The sequence below is a fragment of the Ylistrum balloti genome, unplaced genomic scaffold (genome assembly GCF_031769215.1).
Source record: "Ylistrum balloti isolate Yb309-2 unplaced genomic scaffold, AGI_CSIRO_Ybal_v1 Utg370338, whole genome shotgun sequence".
Lineage (NCBI taxonomy): Eukaryota > Metazoa > Mollusca > Bivalvia > Pectinida > Pectinidae > Ylistrum > Ylistrum balloti.
In genome coordinates, this window is record NW_026782244.1 from 169288 (window position 1) to 190657 (window position 21370).

A 21370-nucleotide genomic window follows, 5' to 3' on the forward strand; every position below is an offset into this window, starting at 1 on the left:
TGCAGCTTAATTCTTTATTTGGCTCTACTACAGCTTTTTTACCTTATTTGATACCATAGCGTGTTGTCACACTTATAATAGAACATCATAGGTTTTGCCATGTATATATGTATATATATATATATATAACAAATCCCAATTACAATATTTGAGATAGCAGGTGGTAGACACTCCTTGTGGAAGTTCCTGAGGTTTGCCGTAACATGCATGCTACGTGTTAATTCACTCAAAGAATAGCGTTCAGCTCTATTGTATCTAACTCTAAATTATTGAAAGGTGATATTCACTTGTACGTCATTTGTGCAATCTTTGCTGGGTAAGAAAGGATGCGGAAGTTTGTAGATACTTATTTCACCGCATCGCTGACTAAATAAGAGTTTGATTAAAAGTTTTATTATCTGCCACATGGATACTGGAATTAGGACACAGATGTAAGAACCATCGCAGTTTACTTCTGTCCATTTACAAGAATTTAACGAAAATGCTTTATATACACTTCTATTGTTTCCCATTTTATAACAATAACATTATCATGCTGCGCTGACACATATGTAATGGATTAGCTGTAGACTCGATAATCGATATCGGATATAGAATGTGATTACCCTCGTACACATTACCAGAGTTCAATTACCTGATTCCAATTATACGAAGTCCTAATTATACCTAAGGTAATGACATGGGTAACATTGATGCCATTCGATTTCTTCCGAAATTGCCATGTTCGTAGTTTACAAACACAAAACAAAATTGGTAAAAATATCCGGAAGCGGAAGCGATTTCGTAAGAAGGGATTTATTTAGTAATTAAGGAAATGATGAGGATTCATTCATATTAATTTTTGTTGTGCGCATCTGTTATAATAGGTAATATCACTGAAAGCAAATTTTATGCAAATTAGTACAATTCTTCATGATACCTTGGTGCAGAACCAATATGCAAGTTTTGTCTGTATGTGTTACTTAAGTGTTTATTAGTGATCAAAGAAGAGTGGAATGATGATAACATATAGAGACCAGTTCAGTTGTTTATTACATCAATGAATTCTCCATGCATTGTAGCTACGACATAGGAATTATATTGTGTCCCCGGTTGTTATACCTTTATCCTAGTCAATTGCATGCCTTTTGAACCTTTGTTGGAAGTAAAAACACCTTTTCTAAACACTGATGTATAGATAATATGGGTAACTAATTTAAAGCAATATGTGGCTTTGTCTTGATGTTGATTTCTAAGGTAGCTTTAAAGCAATTTGAAATTGTTTATTGATGAGAAACGAAAAGTGTGTGTTTATTACTGCTATCAAGAAGCAGTGTAGTGTCTATTTCGTAAGTAACAGGTGATTCACACGTGGGTTATAATTTGTTCTCGGAGACCAATCAATGATTAACGAGGCTCTCTCACACTTGGTATTCTTTCGGAGTTTGATTACTTTCTATCTAATCCTGAGTCAAAAATCCATGACTGACTGGGATAAAGACAATACGTTTCCTTCCCTTGGGCATCAGTGTTATCTGCTGGTACAAATATAGCGTTGAAAGGCTAAAAGCTCTTTAATAAATGTAACTAGTTTTGAAACACAATGATTTTTTTAATTGATTAGAGTTTCGGAAACGACGATCGGAATATCAATATTAGATATATAACAGTTTCTATAACCTGATCAGTGTTTATTATTCCATTTTGTCTTTGGTATTGAAATGGACATATTTGATGTTCATGCAAATAAAACTTTACATAGAAAAGAGATATAGGGGAAAATAGCGACATTTTTCATACCATAATTCAATTATTTAAAAAAATGTTATAATAAGTGTTATCTGGTATCGAGACACGGTATTGGAAAAAGAGTCCTGTTGGGACAATAACTAACATCTACAGCAAAAATAGAGTTTGATGTGGATAATTGCGAATACTACTGCTTTTACATAATTCATAGTGCGTCTGCTTAAAAATTCACATGACCTGTTTCCCTGGACACCTTGTTGTGCTCTTAAGATTGTACAAAGGCACACAAATGAACAGCGCCTTTCAATGCAATTTTGATGATAGAGTAGAGCCAAACACTGAGTTAAACTGCACTATACAGCTGTTGCATCCTTCGAGGAATCGTCAGTGATGCTAAGAAGCTAAATTGTGAAGGCCTAGGAGGCGACTTAGGAAAATCAAAATTGATCGATAGAAATGTCTAGATCTTAGTTATACTAATTAAGATAAAAGCAATTGATGTATCGTTACCTGAATTAACAGTGATTAATGTTTTTTGTACCTGCAGGTTGTTTCAGAAAGTGCGCTTAAAGAAGCAAAAGAATTAATTCTCAATGCCTTCGACGAAAATAGGGATGGTAAAATCGATATTGCCGAGGTAAGCAATCAACTAAAACATAAAAAGTAAAATATGGTGTTTTTAATTCTCATTTGACAATTTTCCAATAGCAAAATGCAATTATTACTAAATTCTGTTATCATCACAGCTTGCACAAATCCTGCCAACAGAGGAAAATTTCCTGTTGTTATTTCGACGAGATCATCCACTTGACTCCAGTGTCGAGTTCATGAAGGTAAGATTACCTGCTATATGTTAATTATGAGTACCTTCTCCCTGACTTATGTGCAATAGAGTTCAAGTCCCATATTTTAAGTGATCGTTCTGTAACACAGTTTGTATTATTGCCTTATATTAATGTTTTGTAAATTCAAAAAGTATTAATTCCCGTCATGAAACATAGCCTTAAAACACAAATATGTATCACATTTACTACAAGGTAGCCCCCATTATTGCATTGCATTTATAAGAAAAATCTTATCTCAGCATGTGAGTTTTATTTTTCAATTCATGAATTAGGTTATCTAGTCCGACTTAGTCCATCATTATACGTATACATATCCATACTATACTAAACTTTACAAGAATCCATATAAACCATATTTTATTGCTAGCTTGTCTAGCTGTTCAACCAAACCTTCGTCAAACTACTAACCACCATTCTTAGCACCATGAAGTTACAGTCTCTGTGATACTGTTTACTCAAGGAGTGGAATTAACAGTGTGTGATATTAAAGAACTCCAAAGAGCTTTTAGTCAATCTTCAACAATCTCTTCTAAAACACATTTCTTCTGTAAGACATTTAATTTTTTCACTCTGTACACCACATATCCCATTCTGAAATGAAGTAATCTCTTCGCTGTCTTGTTATGAGATCTTTCCTTTCTAAGAACGGCGGTACAAAAATATGTTTGTGAACTCTACTGAAGCCTATTTCGTAGAATTATACGTCCAAATCAACGAAAGAAGAAATACACAGAGGAAAAATTATTTAAAAGATTGAGTTTTTTGTTGGCAATATCTTCGTTGAGTTTGGTGATAAGATTTATCTGTGCCCCTCTGTTCGATGAGGGTTTTTTTTTTTTTTTTTGTTTTCAAAGGAGGCTGAATTTATGGCAGAACTTATCACAAATACCATGCAATGTCGTTTTATTTCATATCAGATATATTTATGACGACTTGTCTTTCAAAACCAAGAAACGGCATTGACCACGTCCATTGTCTATATCACCAGAATAACAAAAAACAATGGAACAATAGACTCTTCATTATCAGCCGCTTATCTCTATTTTTTATAGGGTAACTAACTAAGACAGCTTCCAACCAGCTGTACAATAAACCCGCTGATTTCAAATTCCCCTCTGTGAATTTTCCATTTCTGGATAGCAACATCCTGGACCCAAAACCTATGATGCTGTTGATTCGATATTCAAAAGGTCTGTTCCAGTTTTCACGATTTTCGTTAATGAAGTTGTCAACTGTGGAAAAAACTCGTATCAAAGGGTTTCAGGTTGACAAAAAATATGTGGAAGTTGTACGGTCATCATAGTGATCTCATCGAGAAATTCTTTTGTTGTTTTTTTTTTGTGCGATATGAAGCTTGACGTGTTCGGTGCTCGTTAGGTTATCTGTTGGTTCTGTTGTTGTATACCTTATTCTCGTTTGAGAACGTGACATTACTTGCTTGTGCCGACGATTACTCTTCCGGGACACCTGGTCTTGGTCTTATTGAGATATCAATTTCTATTTATTTGTGCTATATGAAGCTGGACCTGTTTGGAGTTGTTAGTTAACATGTTGGTTTCGTTGTTACATACCTTGTTCTCATTAGAGAACGTGGCATTACTGGGGTTAACATAGCGGAAGTCGTTATTAGATGTTGCTCTTTCGGAACACTTGGTCTTAGTTTTCTTATAATTTTATAATTTTCTTATAAGTTCCCGTTTAAATTTTTCTTTTGTTGATATTTTGCCCAGTTTTATTGATTTTAGATTATGATTATGATGACATGTTGGTATTTTCGTGTTGAGTTTTTACATATTGGAAGATTACGTTGGGTCAGGTTAGGATGCACTACATGTATTTGCATAAATTAGGTAACGGTTTGAGATTAAAACATATCTATTGATCAGAGTTTTCTTACGATTTTTTCATGTCCAATTATTTTCTATATGTCTCCCCATACATAGACAAATCAATATTGTCGAAATAGTAATATTTACTTCCCACGCTGCAATTAAAATATCAGCGTAACTTATTGGTAAAACTGATCACAATAAGAACAACAGACTAATAGGTAAATGAATATTGGAACAACCCTATATTTTTTGTTATGAACAACTTCCAATTGAATATCTCCATAAAGTTATAATTGTTTTCATGTTTTAATGACTGTTCAGATAGAAAATAGTTTTCACCAAAAAAGAAGTACGATAGGTTCCCAAATTGCTTCGCTGTAATTAAGTTCATATGCCATAAATACTGCATTTGGATAGTGTTGATGATACAAGAGAATTAAGAAATAATGATCTTGCATGAAAACAAATCAATTTTCAAAATTTTAAAACATAAAAAGACGTTTCGTTTCAAATAATTCCATCAGAAATTTTGAAATGCGATGGTGAATTTGTAAAGGTCCGTAGTGAGATTTTAGAAAAGTAGCATTATATTTTCTTACGACGGATCGATTAGTAGGTGACACATACTAATGCAGTCGGCTGGCTTGACATCAAAACAATCTTCAAGAATCTTACATCAGATCATTTTATGCAAATCATAATTGCCTTATTTGTTTTATTGCTTTTATTATCAACATTAACTATGATAGAGTTCGGTATATCTGTTATTAGAATATAGACAACCGATGATGAACCTGCATTGATGTTTTGATAAAGATGACTTGAGACAACCATATCTGTGGCATTTGTGTATGTGAGGATTAATTACAACTATGAAAATGTATCTGATGTGTTTGGAGGATCAAAAAGATTTATTATAACAACATATTGAAATATTTGCATATAACCTGATTCGTTGAAAAATAAGACATTTAATTATTTTTGGTGTGATCGATACATAATTTCCTATGTAGATCACTTTAAATTTCCCTCAGTCGCCTCTCGGGTTCAAAATGTAGGCTGTATAATGCCATTTACTTCATTATCTGGCTACACTGCATCGTGCTCTTAATAGGTATTGGAAAGCGCTGTACAATTGTTAATGTTTTTTACAATCTTTGATCGAGTACAAATGACAGTTAGGTCATTTTACCTTTGGAAGGTATGTAATAGTACAACAGTCAACGTTTTATTGAATATCATATGTTTACTTTTAGTATCATCAAATCTTCCATTTTGATATTGATTCCATTAAACATCAGAAATGTCGAGTCCTAAGCGGAACGTGTGTCTAGAACAGGTTTCACCGATAATGTTCCAGTAGTCTGTCTCTACGTACAATGTCAATAAGCTTATTAGTTCAATTTCTCGAGGGGATTTCCCAGTCAATATGTATGTAGAACAAATGATTACCTCAAGGTATCAGTTGCCTTCAACTGTGGGCATATTACCAGCCAAAATAATGCAACCAGATAGTTATTTATTTACAGGAGTGGTATAGGCATACATTATCAAATAGCCAGGCGTAATACATTCGGTATTGTAAACAGTATACAATCAACAAGTTCCCTCGAATTCTGTTGATAGTTTCCAGTGGGCCTTTTGATTTGCCAATATTGTAATTTCAGAATACGTTCACTGCATGTAATTGATGTTTATACTAAAAATGAAACAAACCTAGCAGGGGGTCAGACCGTTGTGTAAACCTAATAGTGTGATGGATTTTTCTAGAAGTTAATAATGAATTCACATGCTACCAAGCGCAAATCAATTATTATACGCACTGTACGTTACACAATGGATACAGAATATTCAGTTATTTAAAGAGAGTCAGGGTAGAGTAAATGTCAGTATACACGTTGGGCAGAGCGGGCTGTTTGATACAAGTATTAAACAATATAATATACTGGAGACTATTAGTACTTGATGATACACATGATTCCTTTTCCGAAGAGTTATGAATATATTAATTTTATTCTCAAGGTATCAGTAATCGATTTAGCTGGGTCCTCTGACAGTTAAGGCTGGGGGAGCCCTATATAGATATCGTCGTTGGTGAAACAATGATTCTAAATAATGAAGTAACTGGCTATACGCCAAAGGCAGTTTTATTTGCCATATACCCTACTGTCTAATGTCGCAACAGCATTATGATCTTGTTCATTCTTTCTTTAGATTAAGTAAAACCCATTATGTATATTTTACAATCATGAAAAGAAGCAGACTCTTTGGGTGTACCTTATTATGCTGGTGTTCAAGGCCTTTTTATCTCCACTCTCTGCATTAGCATTGCGCAGGCTCAGACTTAACCACAATGTCGCCAAACAGTTACTTTTACAACCGTAGGTAGTTCGGAACTTAACCTCGTTGTCGCTTGTTTGTAAGTGTAACAACCTTTGGGAGTCACTGACTTTGCCAAAATATTGCATACCAGCCTCTCTCACAACGATAAGTGGTGCTCAGCGAGACTTTGGACTGACATAAACTACTCAGAATTATCCCCGATATTGTACTAGGTACATCTATACCAGCCTGTGTCACATCAGTATATCTATATAGGTATATATATAATGACTAGCGTTGTGCATAAAAATGTGTTTAACCGCATGTGAACTACCTATCGTATAGCTCTAGTAAGGGACAGTGCGGCTGTCTGTTGCTTATTCGTTGGCAGTCCGAGGCTTAACCACAATGTCGCCCACTATTAACTGTGAAACATGTTCATTAAACTGAAGACGATTACCCTTCCAGAATGCATGGTCCTATTCTCCATGTACTGGAGAATGTGGTCTTTGTGTGAATCTTTCATTTGTTTTCATTTTGTCTGGTTTCATCTATCTTTTTTTTTAATTTGGACTTGTTAACATGTGTTTTCGTTGTTCCGGTACTCCTATGATTCATCGCAATACCACGTAACAGTTACTGTAACAGCCTGAGGTTGTCCAAGTACATTCATATGGCTCATACTCACGATGTATTAAACTTTAAATCGAATTATTACTTTGAAAACTTAAACCCACGAATAATCTCACAAATATGCTTACAAACAATGAAGTGGTAGCCAGAAAATGATATTCAGTAAAAATACGGTAAGACACACAGAGATTTACAAGCGAATTTGCCACTGTTTATTGCCCACTTCATTCATGGTTTGTTACAAGGTTATCACTGAGTAAAAACCATTTTGGTATTAAATTATTGTCCACTTACTTTTTATAGGTATGGCGAGAGTTCGATACAGACCACAGCGGGTTTATCGAAGCTGACGAACTAAAGGTAAGAGGAGAAACTATTGACAATAAATCTGGAGTTAATAAAACTGCACGGCAGCAATGAAATAAATCCTCTTATAGGAAACAGATAATTCGTTTTATTAATAAGGAACAAAATTTATTGCAACAGTTGCAATTGTGGCTAATTACCATCTGAATTGATAATTAAATCAATTAAAGTTATGAGTGTCCTTGATTTGTAGGATGCAACGCAATTTGGCCTAATAATGTTAGTCAAAATGAAGTAATGAATGGATGTAGGGCAATGCCTGGTTATATGGAAACATAAAAAAAATTCTGCAGGGACGTTTCTTTGCCAGTACCATTTTAAAGCGTAATTAAGTGTTCTAAATAAATTCTTGCAAACAGAATTTTCTGCGACACTTGTTGAAACAGAAGAAGCGTGAGAATACCATCACTGAGGAACAACTCACAATTTACACTGGTACTGTGGTATGTATAACCTGTCCTTTATAATAAAGGTCATACCGTGCAATCATTTATAAAATCCGCGGAGGTGGTACAAGTCTTTTATGTATCACGATATGTTCGGGGACTGCGGTATTCATCCCAAGTCCTTGATGATTCTTTCAATGATCACGATATGCTGTGGAACAGTTATCTATTCCATTCCAATGAGATACCAATAGCTCTACATCGTAATCCTTGAGAATTTGTACAATTTAATATGTTCCATGTTATAACTGATAGTGTTGGAGCCCAACTACTATTTGATCATGTATACTCATACATAAATGTTTTGATATTAAGGTAAAGTAAGGGTACAGACAATTTGCTTAATAGTTTACATCTTTCACTCATGTGTCCTGTCACAAACACGCAATATTGGCTGCTTTGCATTTGACTAAATTGTGTCAAAGCAACAAAATGAAGAGGTATCAGCAGTTGCCATTAACGTGCCAACGGAAACACTCTTACGTAAAAAGGTGTAAAACTACACGGACCTAACATGTCTTTTCATGAGTAACTGCATAGATATTTTCTCTGTTATTTAGCTCCAACTCTTCGACCGCAACAAAGACGGAAAACTTCAGCTTAGTGAGATGGCAAAGTAAGTTGATCGATATGGGTCATAAGGATATAAACCGCTTCTCGTCACTTTGGTATTAGTAATCTATATATGACAATGAAATGGTTTGTGATTTTACAACATTAGGTGGTATTTATCTGTAAACAAATAATACCTGTATGTACTGCCATGATATGTAAGACATCAGTTTATTATCAGGAATACGTTGTAAAGTTTCATGATTCTTAAGGAGATCAGATTTTTCCTACATGGAGGCAATTTCTTTATTGTTTTTGTTTAACATAGACTTCATAATTCTTTTGTTTAGACTTCTCCCTGTGCGGGAAAACTTTCTCTGTAGACCAGTGTTTAAGGTATGTATAAACAGTGTCAGTTATCGGTCAATGCTGTGCTTGAATAGAGTGTGGTGTGTATGGTAGGCCATAGCAAAAGTAGTAATTAAGATGACACAGAGTTTGGGCTGAGCTTGGCGATCATTAAGTTGTAGTAAATTAGCGCAGTAGGTGATATTCCACATTTCATTGCGATCAGCATGTCTTTCTTCTGTATATGTTTAAATCCAGTGGAATCATACAGTGTATATAAAAGAATTTTTTTCCTCAATCAATAAAAGTAATTACATTTATCTATTGGTATCGATGCCTATAAACAGTGATGTAGGCTTTAGAATATATTTGAGAGATTTGTTACATTTTGGACCTTGTATTATATGAATTTATCTATTTTATTAAAAAAAAACTTATATCATCACTATATTTACGGTAAAATAAATCATGATCATTAGTAATGATATAACTTTCGTAGTTTTGACCAACCAGAACTGTGTTTTCTAGCCATTGTATTAACATTTGCCGATGTTTCTGTTCGAACGAAAATGAAGCGATATTTGAATTAATTAAATTTCCATCAAGTAATTCCCATGTTCATTTACGTTATTTTCTCAAATTTGGCATATTAAACAGTTTGAAAGTGATTCGTCTAGCACATGACAGCATAAAATAGTAGAATACAATATAAAGCACTCTATTCCAAATGGCATCCTCGTGTTGTCTAGCGTAAATCCTGACGTCAGGAACACGCTGATATTTTTTAATGCCGCTTTATTTTTGTTTGAATCGGCCTCTTTTTTTCGTTCAGTTTTTCTTTTGAAAATGTAATAAACAGAAAGTTTTTATGATTACCTGTTTAATATCATATACATTTCACGAGTATGACAGAATATCTTGGTACTTTTCATGAGAGAAAAGATAAAGAGATATATCATACACATGAAAAATATGTGATGTAAACGGGAAATCATTAAATACCCTCTGTATATCTCATAATAATGTTAAGGAAATTGGTGTTTAGCATTTTCTCATTAAACATAATTCAAGGCAGCCCATTATGAATAATAGTAATAAACGTAATTATGCATACTATAAACATTCTTTATACAGAAGAGTACCATTTAATTTACAGAAATACTTTAAACCAAGGGCATACGCTATGCTAACAGATAATACCTGTGTAAGAATGGATTGTATACAACAAGGGGTAACCATACTATCCACCTTAATATCCATAAACGGCTTCTTGATAAACCTTTCCATTCCGCATAATAAAGCTTGCCTTCCTGCATATTACTCCATATTACTTCAAACCATGTTTTATAAAAGTCAAAAGGATATTCGGGGAAATGTCTAGTAAATATTTATATTATCGTGTGAATACGATAGAGGTGTTGGGTCAAATAAAAAAAACAAGAAAATGCCCATGTATTGCTGAATAAAACACGGATTCTACAAATTATGTCATTTCAAACAGAAGTAAAGCATACTCTGTTGGAATATCAATCAAGGGTATACAGTTGTTATTTATGTCCTTTATATTGTTTTTTTATGTAGAATGAAAAACAACCATAATTCCACAACATTTTATATGTGTCACACCAGAGTACCTATTTGACTTGTCGATAATATGTTTCCATCACTTGTGTTGAATGGTTACCATTACCCCGCGTACTATCATATGCATTATACATATATCGGTATCATAACTTCACAATATATATAGTTCACGAACTATCGTAAATGCCATTGCAACCTACCTTGACATATAATCAAACCATTTGCTAATAAAATATTATATATGATATATAGCCTTGCTACTTTATCCTCAATATATCCTACATAATGTATATGTCATATTTCGTTACCATGTTACACATGCCTTTACAAAGGTGTATTTCATTTTGTTTTGAAGCTTGTTAACATCACTGACGAATCATTGATGGACAAAACAGCTGTATGATGCAGTTTATTTCATTTTTGGCTTTGCTGCATCTAAATCAAAATTTATATCGAAAGCTGCCATTCATTCGAAAGGTGTCTTTTGTACTGTCCTTTTAATTGTAAATCTGTTTGAAATTCAGTAACATGCGTACATATTTTATAAAGCGCGGCTTGTAAAATATATTGCATCATTACGATTTTGAAATAGCTATGAAAAGCTAGGAAAGATGTCAAGCCACATATATCTAAATTTTCAGTGCAAATACATTATGTCTGTAATGATTAGATCATTTATGAACACAGTACAGAATCAGTATATGTATTTTGATATCATGTTACACCATTGGTGATGGTCTCCTTTATCTCTTGGTGCTGGGTGTTTAAACTACATTCTCTTGCTCGTACCTTGCATAACATGATTCCCGCTTAACGGTATGTTTCAATAGTACAATAAACTAGGATTACTCTAACGGACCATTTTGATAGGTGATCATCTGATTGTAATGTTTTAGACGCAAGTAGACTAAAAGATGATCAAGAAACATATGTACTCCCTATTTACATTTATTGAGAAATGGTACTTGTACACTAGTCAGGTGGCAAAGACACTTGAAAGCTAATAAGTTATAATTACCGATCATATATGATGTTTATATTACATTATATTAGGACAATAGGCTAATAAAATGTAACATTGTAGTATACAATGAGCTGATTCACTTACAAGAATATACCTATCGCAAAGTCCATTACTGTATTTGTTCGTTTGGTTATTGATTACTTAAGCTTCAATAGTATAGAGAGCATGTTGGATAGAATGCTACAGATTCTGGTTTTCCATTTATTTATGATAGCGAAACATCCATAAGGTATGGCGAATGTATTTGTTTTCTCTCACGCTCACATGATTTCTTTGTTCTGAAGCATGTTTTATTATGATAATTCCACCTGGCATATCAATATTTATACAATAACAAAAACAGAGTATTGATTACTGCAAGTACACATACTGACCATTTTAGAAAGTTCATATTTATATCTTTGAAATGAAAAATTTTTCGAGAACATCACCATCCTCGTAGTATTATTTTCATGTAAAATCATTAATCCATATCTAATTCAGCGGCCTATTTAATGCCATGGTAAATACGGGTCTTTAAAAAAAGTTACATCAGCTTTTGTTAACATTTTAGCTCTAGTTCTTTTCCCAATTATTAGTTTGTTCCGAAAAATATGAGCAGTTAAAAGAAAGTTTCCTGTCGTGAATATATATCTTCAGGGAACTGGAGAATACGACCTTCATCGAATCATCTTTACGTCTTCCTTTTAATCATATATTTGAGAAAACCTACACTTTACCAATTGTACTAAACAGTCGTAACGGTAACTACTTCAACTTCAAATAACTATTCTGAAACGCATGGTAAGCCACATTGTAGATTCAGGTTTATTTCCATATAAAGTAGCAATGTTTTAAATGGTATCAGTAGAACAAGAAAATATCGTAATGTCAACATGATCATAAACTCAATTCAAGAGAACAAGGGTAAAATATGAACAGATTTACACGCAGACTCGTGAAGCTTCATTCATATGATAATTATTTTTACAAATAAATGAGATGATAATTAAAAAATGGAAGGTATGTGTGCTTGTCGTACAACTGTTAAGATAAGGACAACGCAGGGATTAGTGAGAAGATTATATCTATTAGGTTGATTAATTTGCTAAGTAAGGTTCAAAACAAATGTATTAATATTATCAAGTAATAACTAATGACTTTCTCAAAAAGTGATTCCGGTGGGTTATCAACTATAATTAATAAGAGATCACTTCTGTAATCAACGCTTAAGACCTTTTTATTATGATTAAGACCGTTTTGTATTTTCTTTTTGCAATATTATAAAATTGAACGTCACTGCCGGATCCATTAAAGACGCTAGCGATAGTGAGTCTGTTTTCGTTTTGTTCCACAGATGTGCATGTCTTTTCTTGTTCTTTGTAGTTTCTATGCTTTTCAGCTCTATTTAGCGCATTTTTAAAATAGGACTTCAAATATAGTCCGCGCTTGAGAGTAACAAACACTCGAGGCTGTTCTAATAGTTTTTGTCTAGATTTATAGTTATTAATACCAGTTTTCAATTTTGACTGTTTATTGTGCTGATATATTTTTCCAGTTGCCTAGTTCAATAGAACTTTATTAATGATACAAATGTCCCAAATTGTATGCACTAATTCTGTTGGTACACACAACAGTGTCATGTTGTTTGATATTTTAGTGTAGATTTTTTTTTATTTTCCAAATAGAAATAGATAAACAAATTTTTTATTATGTTTATTTTTGTATTCTCATTTATAGAATTTTGCTCTGTGTTTGTTTGCATATTGCGTAGATGCTGACAAGTAGATAAAATAGCTGTGATGTCTGGAATGTTCATTTTAATTCTGAAAATTAATTGATGTTTCGATATCATTCGTTCAAATTATAAGATGTTATTTTATGAACTACTACTGTTTGAATATGATGCTATGTATGGGTATGCTAATGAGATTTAATAAGATGCATGAAATATGTAGTAGGCATAATACGATGTAAATATGCTAAACTTCAGTGCATTCTCTTATAACCTGCAGTACTAAATATATTCATAAAGTGTAAAATCATATCATATAGTCTGTCATGCAATAATAACATGATATTAACATTAGCGTTATTTCAACTAAAACTGAACTCTTCAAAAGAGATAAAAGATAAAAAAAAAAGATAGCTGCAATATTCCGCAAAATACGCGATGTACATCACACATATCACCCGATCTTCCGGTAATATGGAGACACGTCAAAGTTATTGAAATCGCCATCATAATGCTTTTAAGGACACACAATTGAAACTTTTGTCATGATTGAGTGCATCCCCGTAAAAAATCATCATGTATCATCTTTCATTCTAATATCTCGATCAATACCAATATCACGTTTATCACTTAGCAATTAAAGTAAAGATGATGGTTCTCTCAAACGTGCTAAGAGAAAGAAATCAATTGTCACATTATATTTAATCACTACCTTTTACTTGTCCATAAAAACATTTTTTCGTTTTAAGCTTTATGACTTATTTTGTACGTTTTTGGTCGAAGTGTCACAATGAAGACACATCATAAATATGTCTTCTTATCAGATGAAGAATTTACTCATAGATATGTCTACATATCAGATGAAGAATTTACTCATAGATATGTCTTCTTATCAGATCAAGAATTTACTCATAGATATGTCTACATTTCAGATGAAGAATTTACTCATAGATATGTCTACATTTCAGATGAAGAACGATGTAATCCCCTTCACTTACGTATAAGTTTCAACAACATGTACTAGCATCGCATGGCATGGAGCATGAACTCAACATCAATCTATCTCTTTCTCTCTTTCTCATATTATACAATCTCAAGCACATTTCTTGCAATATTAGACTTAATTAGTCATGCCTTGAAAATATTTTTCTGTCAAAATTTGGAAAGATCATATCTATTGTCCGTGTTTATATTATTAGATGATTTTGTACAGTAAGAAGTGAATCAATTTTACTCGGATATGATGCATGAATCTATGAGATGCCTTAGATTATGGAGTTAAATGGAAATCAAATGAACAATTAACGCAACCACTTTGAAGATAGTTATTACTTTAATGAAACGAGCTTTTTGTTCTTGTTCTTTCTTTGAGCTGTTCAACTACTCACTTGATATGACACACATTTGATACATGTTACAAGCGGACTTAATCCTAAGGCTTTACGGTTTTACAGCTCTTCAAGAGAGTAACATTTACCTACTAGTATTCTACTGAAGGTCATTTACGAAGGCTTCAATAACTTTCCATATCTTATATTAAAATCCTAACCTATTTTGCCCAATGGTGACTACATTGATACAGTATTGTAAAAACCACATGTATTACGTTACGCAATCAGATACAGTTAAGTACTTATAACAGAATATTAAAGTCTCAATAATTAGATACAGTAGCACACAAAAGAAGGTTAACGAGTGTCCATGGGTTAAATAGTACGAACATCCACAGAAAATACACTCGCCACATCCTCATAATTTGTTATCAGGAATCCAAAGCCCTAAACAGACAAACAAACCAAGTGTGTTTCTGCTCTATATCTATTACCTTCGTAGGCTTACTAATGAACGTAAATATAATATATTTCACTTGATTTCTGATACATTAATGACAGTATGATTAGTGATTTCACTGCCTAGTCTCACTTGCAGCAAAAGAAGTTAGAATGGAAACAATTTTAACAACATTCGGAACATTTAATCACTCTGCCATGGATAGTTCATGTACACATTAACATGTTCATAGTGTACTTGTCGTTTCATGGGCACTCTGTTAAGGTCCATTTGCTTTGTCATATTGTAAGCATTTTGCTAATAACCATCAACTATTCGATTGATTAACGTTCCGAAGATGGGAAGCAGCTTAAGGTAGAAAGAAACTAGAAACTTACAAATTTACTCCTATCCTAAAAACAATACTATAGTTTCTCAAATAAACAAACCTGTATTTGCTTCGTAGTGTATTTGACCCTCCATTGGTAGGTCTGTAGTATCATTTTTATGGTCATTTAATGAACAGACTTATGACATTATCTTGATATCAAGTCTCGATACGATCTTATTTTAAATCAATACACACCTTGAGCACCAGAAAGCTGGAGCAATATAAGATAAGAATATATTACCCCATCGTGGTATAGGAAGCGATATAAAAACGCAAGGAATATCTTTATTGGTTCAGAATGGGTCATTGCCGAGAGTTATACCTTATCTGTAGACCACACGCTGGTATTGCCTTTCTTATTGATAGCCATTTAACAAATTAGCAGATTGTTCATTGATTTAACCTTGTATAAGAGTTAATGAAACCAAGACCTAAAACTTTGGTTGGTTCATGTAATTATCATATTACATAAAAACGTGAAGTTGGAAAGCCAACATCATTTCAAAATATGAAGGCCTTCTTTTAACAGCAATAGAAATTAATCCCGCAACGCTGTATCATAGACACAGTTTCATCAAATTTTGTACCAGTACACATTCATATGTAAATGACGTCCAGAGTTACTTTTTGCGTTCATATTACTCCTCACCTAGTACATGGCGTTTGTTACATAACGCATGATCGTGTAATAAAAGTGATGTCCTACAGCACATATACGTGTGTGAAACAAGACCATGCAACATTATATGTCCATTTGATACACATTATGCTCGACTCATACTTCATGATAGTAGGTATCTGAACGTTGAAGTTAGCTTTTAATGATGCTAAATGATTTATCATTGTTGATAATTGCTTTGTTACCTACTAGTTTCATACTTTCTGACACATCTCCAACTTCAACGTTTGCTTTAATTTTTTTTATATATATAATTTCTTTTCGTTTGTAGTCGATTGTCCTGTTTAGATCACCAAGAATAGTTGTTTTTATTGAATATGTAATCTTAGCGTAGCGATATTTCAATTATCAGATATGTATAAAGTTTAACATTAAACGTATTCACGTAGATAATATTACTGTTTATGGAAAACGCTTCATGCACTTTCATTGTTCTTCTAAAGACATTAATTCAATCATTGCGTTAATGTTGAATATTACATATGCAATTATAATCCAATATATTTTAAACATTTACCATCGCTGAACAGTTAGATTTCATACCTACTTATTTGAGTAGAATTTATGAGAATGGATTGTGTATATTTCACGTTCAAATCAAATTGTTAATCTTTTGACAATGACCTGATTATTGTAGTTTTACGGTATCTCATATATATCAGTAGTATAACAGTAGTTATATTTACTAGTACTTGTCTTTTAACTACAGCGTAATGAAATCCTCCATTAGAAATAATCATTTAATCATTTACTATTTTGAGTTCTATTAAGAAATCTTTGAAGCAATATCAGTTACTGCCTTGTTGGATTTATCTATACATACATGACGATAGTTATTCAATATCTTCGTTAATTTGAATAAAATCTATCCATGTTTGTGTTTGAAGTTATTGTAATTGATATATTTTCAAAGTAAGTTATATAGATATCAGAAGTACTACAAGTAATTTATCTACTTACTTGGATTAAAATTAGAAATGCCTTTTCATTCGTTTTATAATTTTTTTAATGATATAGAGTGTTTTGTGAGTGCCAGGAGTGATATTAATATGTTACATATATCTAACTTCAAAGATGTTATCGAAGTGATACTAATGAGTGATACATTATGATTTGTTTTATAAATAATGTTACAAGACTCAATAATTGCGATATGAATTTGAAAATGTTTTGATGTGTATTTTGCATTGCCATCGAATGAACTATTCACGACAAAACGCACGTGTTATAGACCATTAACTTTATCTCGGTTAATGTGTTGACCGTGATATTCGTTTTCGACTTTATGATAAAAATAATTATATGATTTTGCAACGTTTTGTTAGATGAATCAATAGGCATATGACACCATTGGCTATTAAGACATCATAAAATCAGGTTAACGGTTTTACAGAAAATAGTATCTGATAACTTGCATTTGTCAGAACTCTTTTTTCACAGAGTGCAAACAAAATGACGGACGATGACATTAAGCGAGTGTTCAGCCTCTACGACAGGGTATGTATGTTGTGATTTTAACATTGGATAACAAGCATGAAACCACTATTATAATATTATGCAGGTTATAAAAATTGGTTACAAATGGCAAAGGTTTTTTTAAGTCGTACGTTTGAACTGCTGCAACCTCTGTGTTGTATCCACATAGGCTGTGTATTCATTTAAAGCGTATTGGACGTTCCTGATTATATGAGGTTACATTGTATGTTATTATCATTGCGAAAAGGATACGCTAAACCTGTCCTGAAAAACTGATAAAAAAGGTCATTGAATTTACATAATTAACATTGGAAATATTGAAGAACAACAAAGGTCCATGACCTTTGTGTAGATATATGTGTCATCCATTTAATGGTTCAAAAGATGAACTAGCAGTTTATGTCCAGGCTTACAGTCCACTGGGTAAATGTATCAATCTAGAGGCACAGCATGCCAATTAATTTCAAATGGGTAATCCGGGAGATTCAAAATGGTTGATGACATGCTATTTGTTTCTTATCAACAGGATGGAAATGGCTCGATAGAAAATGAGGAGTTGAATGGCTTCCTTAAAGACCTAATGGAACTCGTAGAAGAGGTATTTGTATTTGAATTCTATTTCATATATAGCATAATTACTTTGACATTGACACTTTCCAAATCGATTACGAATAATTCTGTAAAATTTACTCGGGACAAATATCAGTACCTTTTCTATATAAACGTAATTGTGAAAGCTATCAGATTGTTCAGAACGTGGTGCTGAATGTCAAAAAATTTAATGACTGAAACAACAAGAAAAGTTTGACGTTTAAACGACAAACATTGTTAAATAACCAATTAACCTGTTCATTCATCAATTATCATTACTGTTCAGGGAAAGACAGCTGGCTCAAAGGTATGACTTTCAACGATCATTTTTATGTGGGGAACAGGTGTTTACTATGAACACCGTAACTGTATCATCTTTCATTTCTATAGGGATTCGCATGTGTGAAATAAAATGAAAGATCATACGTTTACTGCGTTCATTGAATTATAATTTGTGTGGAATCGGGCCCCCTTGGATCAGTGTTTACAAATCTAGAAATATTAAAACCACGTCTATTTCATCAAAGTATGCTGATTCATATAATCACATCATTCAACAATTTTATTCGCTGGTGGGAAACGCTTCCACACAATATAGGGGTTAGAATGGTTCATTGTTACAAATAGAAATGTACACCACCTAGTTTTCAGATCCTCCAACTCTGATTTAATTCATTTCTTAAGAAATACGTTTCAGTAAAGTTACGTACTGTCCCCTGGTATATTGATAAGGTTAGCAAGATTTTGACATTTTGAGGGACAACACAACTGACTCTACCACACAACCGCATGACATTCCTCGTTTTGCTAGAAAGCATATACAAAGAGATTAAAATACCAAATGGCACTGTGCAAGAGAAGTGACTCTTCAGTGATATTTTCGTATTTCTTACATATGGCAATTCAGATAGGCAACAGAACAGAGATTTTGTTATCATTTACTATGCAACATAATTCATGTTTTCCGTTTTACTAACAATTGTTCATCAAGGGCTATTATCCCTCCTTCGTATCCCCTGCTATCGCAATGCGCAAAATAATCGTGTACATTTACTAACATTTTCTAACACTTCCAAAATTTTAGTGAAGAGATATCAACTAAGTTCAATGTGGAATTTTTATAACATATACCTACATCCGTATTGATTTTCTATGGTCTCTATTGTGAGTTATGATATGAAGGCAATTAAAAGTTATGTTACCCTTTTTTATTAATATTTACAGATAATTGTGTAAAATATACAGATTAATGAGTGTAAAACATAAAATAAAAAAGTTTGAAAGTTGCACTAATACGCTTCCGTACAATATTGTAGGAAAGATGTCACAAACCTAGTTCAGGTATCTCCGTCATTAACCTGCGTTTCTGTCTTATGCCGATTATAACAAGTCTAAAATAAATAATTCATTACTGACTGTACCGTCAAATGCAACAATTATTTTCACGATGATTCGTCGCCATTGTAATACCCATGATACTGACTACATGGTAACGCACTGGATGGATGATATTGTATCATTAATCACATAAACTAAATGATAAGGCAATCGGGGTAGTAAACATTTATTTCCGGTGGTTTACAAATGATAGTGGTACCAGAATATATTGCTTGATATATGTTGAAATATCCACGACTTGAAAATGACGTTGTAGTGGAATATGGTATGCTGTATTCCACTGCATCATCGTAACAGGCGACAAAATTTCGATCCATTGCAAACCCATTCTTTGTCCGTGTCTCCTACCATGGGAACGTTAAAGTGACCTAGATAGCTCTGCTGCCTTCATTGGAACAGTTTTGGATATTGATCTTTACTTTACTGCCTAGCAACACTTTCTATCTGTGCTTTATTTCCGAATTTTTGGTGTCCCTCCTGACAGCCTCCCTCATATGACACTAGCTGTTGCGAAAATGTTGCACTCGTAAAACCAAAGCAAACAAGTTACTGACTCATTATTTCATGTTCACTTTTCATCGCACCTCCCCCCCCCCCCCCCCCCCCCCCCCCCCCCTCAAAATATTTATAAGGCATTTCCAATAAATAGATTAAAACGATTACCTAATTTTATGAAAAACAATGTACAAAGTTTTCATTGCACCTCCACATTTTGTTTTTGACGTTGTTAAAAAACTGTGTAATAACTATTAACGGACTGCCTATTGTGAGTCAACAAAGAACACCGAGAATACTTGCACTGCTCTCAGTACAATAAAACCTTTATAACTTCCAACCATAATACCTTTCCAATTATCCATAATTTTATTTAAATAATGTAATAGACTCAAGTACACGTTTTGCGAAAAAACTGATTAATGGTAATAAAATAACTTGTATTGTGTATCCTTGATTTCTTTACCTACCTTCGTTGCATAGAGTCAAGCATTAGAAAACAGTTTCATATATATATAAGGTAGCGCTTTTCATCAAAATGGCTGTTTCTATATTCACGTGTAACTATCATTCCTTTGAAAATATTATAAAATTAGATATTTTTACATCAAGTGTTTCCGAGTTTGATTTCTTACATTGCCTTCCTCATTTCTTCACTTTGAAAGACGAGCTAGCTATATAATGCAGCTTAGATCATAAATCGGCATAGTATCTGATTCAAAGGTATGTTCTTTTTTCACAATTAACTGACATGCTCACATTATTTGCATCAGGACTATGACGAAGAGGATCTAAATGAGTGCAAGAAGATTCTTTTGGATAAGTGTGATCTTAATCATGACGGGAAAATCAACCTTGACGAACTGACCATGGTCCTCATGTCATATAACAGGTCTTCCAGTGAAACGGAATGTGCCAAAGTCTAGCATGTATTTCAAAGAACCCACAAGTCAGGGTCACTAACATGTCTTCTGTCGTATCTAATTCGTATATAAGGAAAGCCACTGTATTTGCAAACGAGAGAGTGTGAATCTGAGGCAAATATTTGCCATAATATTTATGTTAACAGATAATGAAGACCAATGAAAATGCCGGAAAGGTTACATGTTTTGACTGTTGAGTATGAAAAACCCTTAAAGGTAATTTATTTTGTTTTGTTGTGTTCCTACATTCGTG

General features: G+C 33.1%; 1 protein-coding gene across 1 annotated transcript in view; it reads left to right on the forward strand.

The window, feature by feature from the left end:
• The window catches only part of LOC132553593 (calbindin-32-like), a 64139-nt gene extending 43019 nt beyond the window's left edge, over positions 1–21120 (forward strand). Inside the window, exons 3-14 of the mRNA XM_060217849.1 lie at positions 2276–2365; positions 2475–2561; positions 7664–7720; positions 8086–8169; positions 8733–8788; positions 9075–9120; positions 11895–11909; positions 12977–12988; positions 17675–17731; positions 18237–18308; positions 18588–18608; positions 20968–21120. Of these exons, the coding sequence (XP_060073832.1) occupies positions 2276–2365; positions 2475–2561; positions 7664–7720; positions 8086–8169; positions 8733–8788; positions 9075–9120; positions 11895–11909; positions 12977–12988; positions 17675–17731; positions 18237–18308; positions 18588–18608; positions 20968–21120 (750 nt within the window). The remainder of the gene's footprint in view (positions 1–2275; positions 2366–2474; positions 2562–7663; positions 7721–8085; positions 8170–8732; positions 8789–9074; positions 9121–11894; positions 11910–12976; positions 12989–17674; positions 17732–18236; positions 18309–18587; positions 18609–20967) is intronic.
• Positions 21121–21370: the final 250 nt, after the last annotated feature.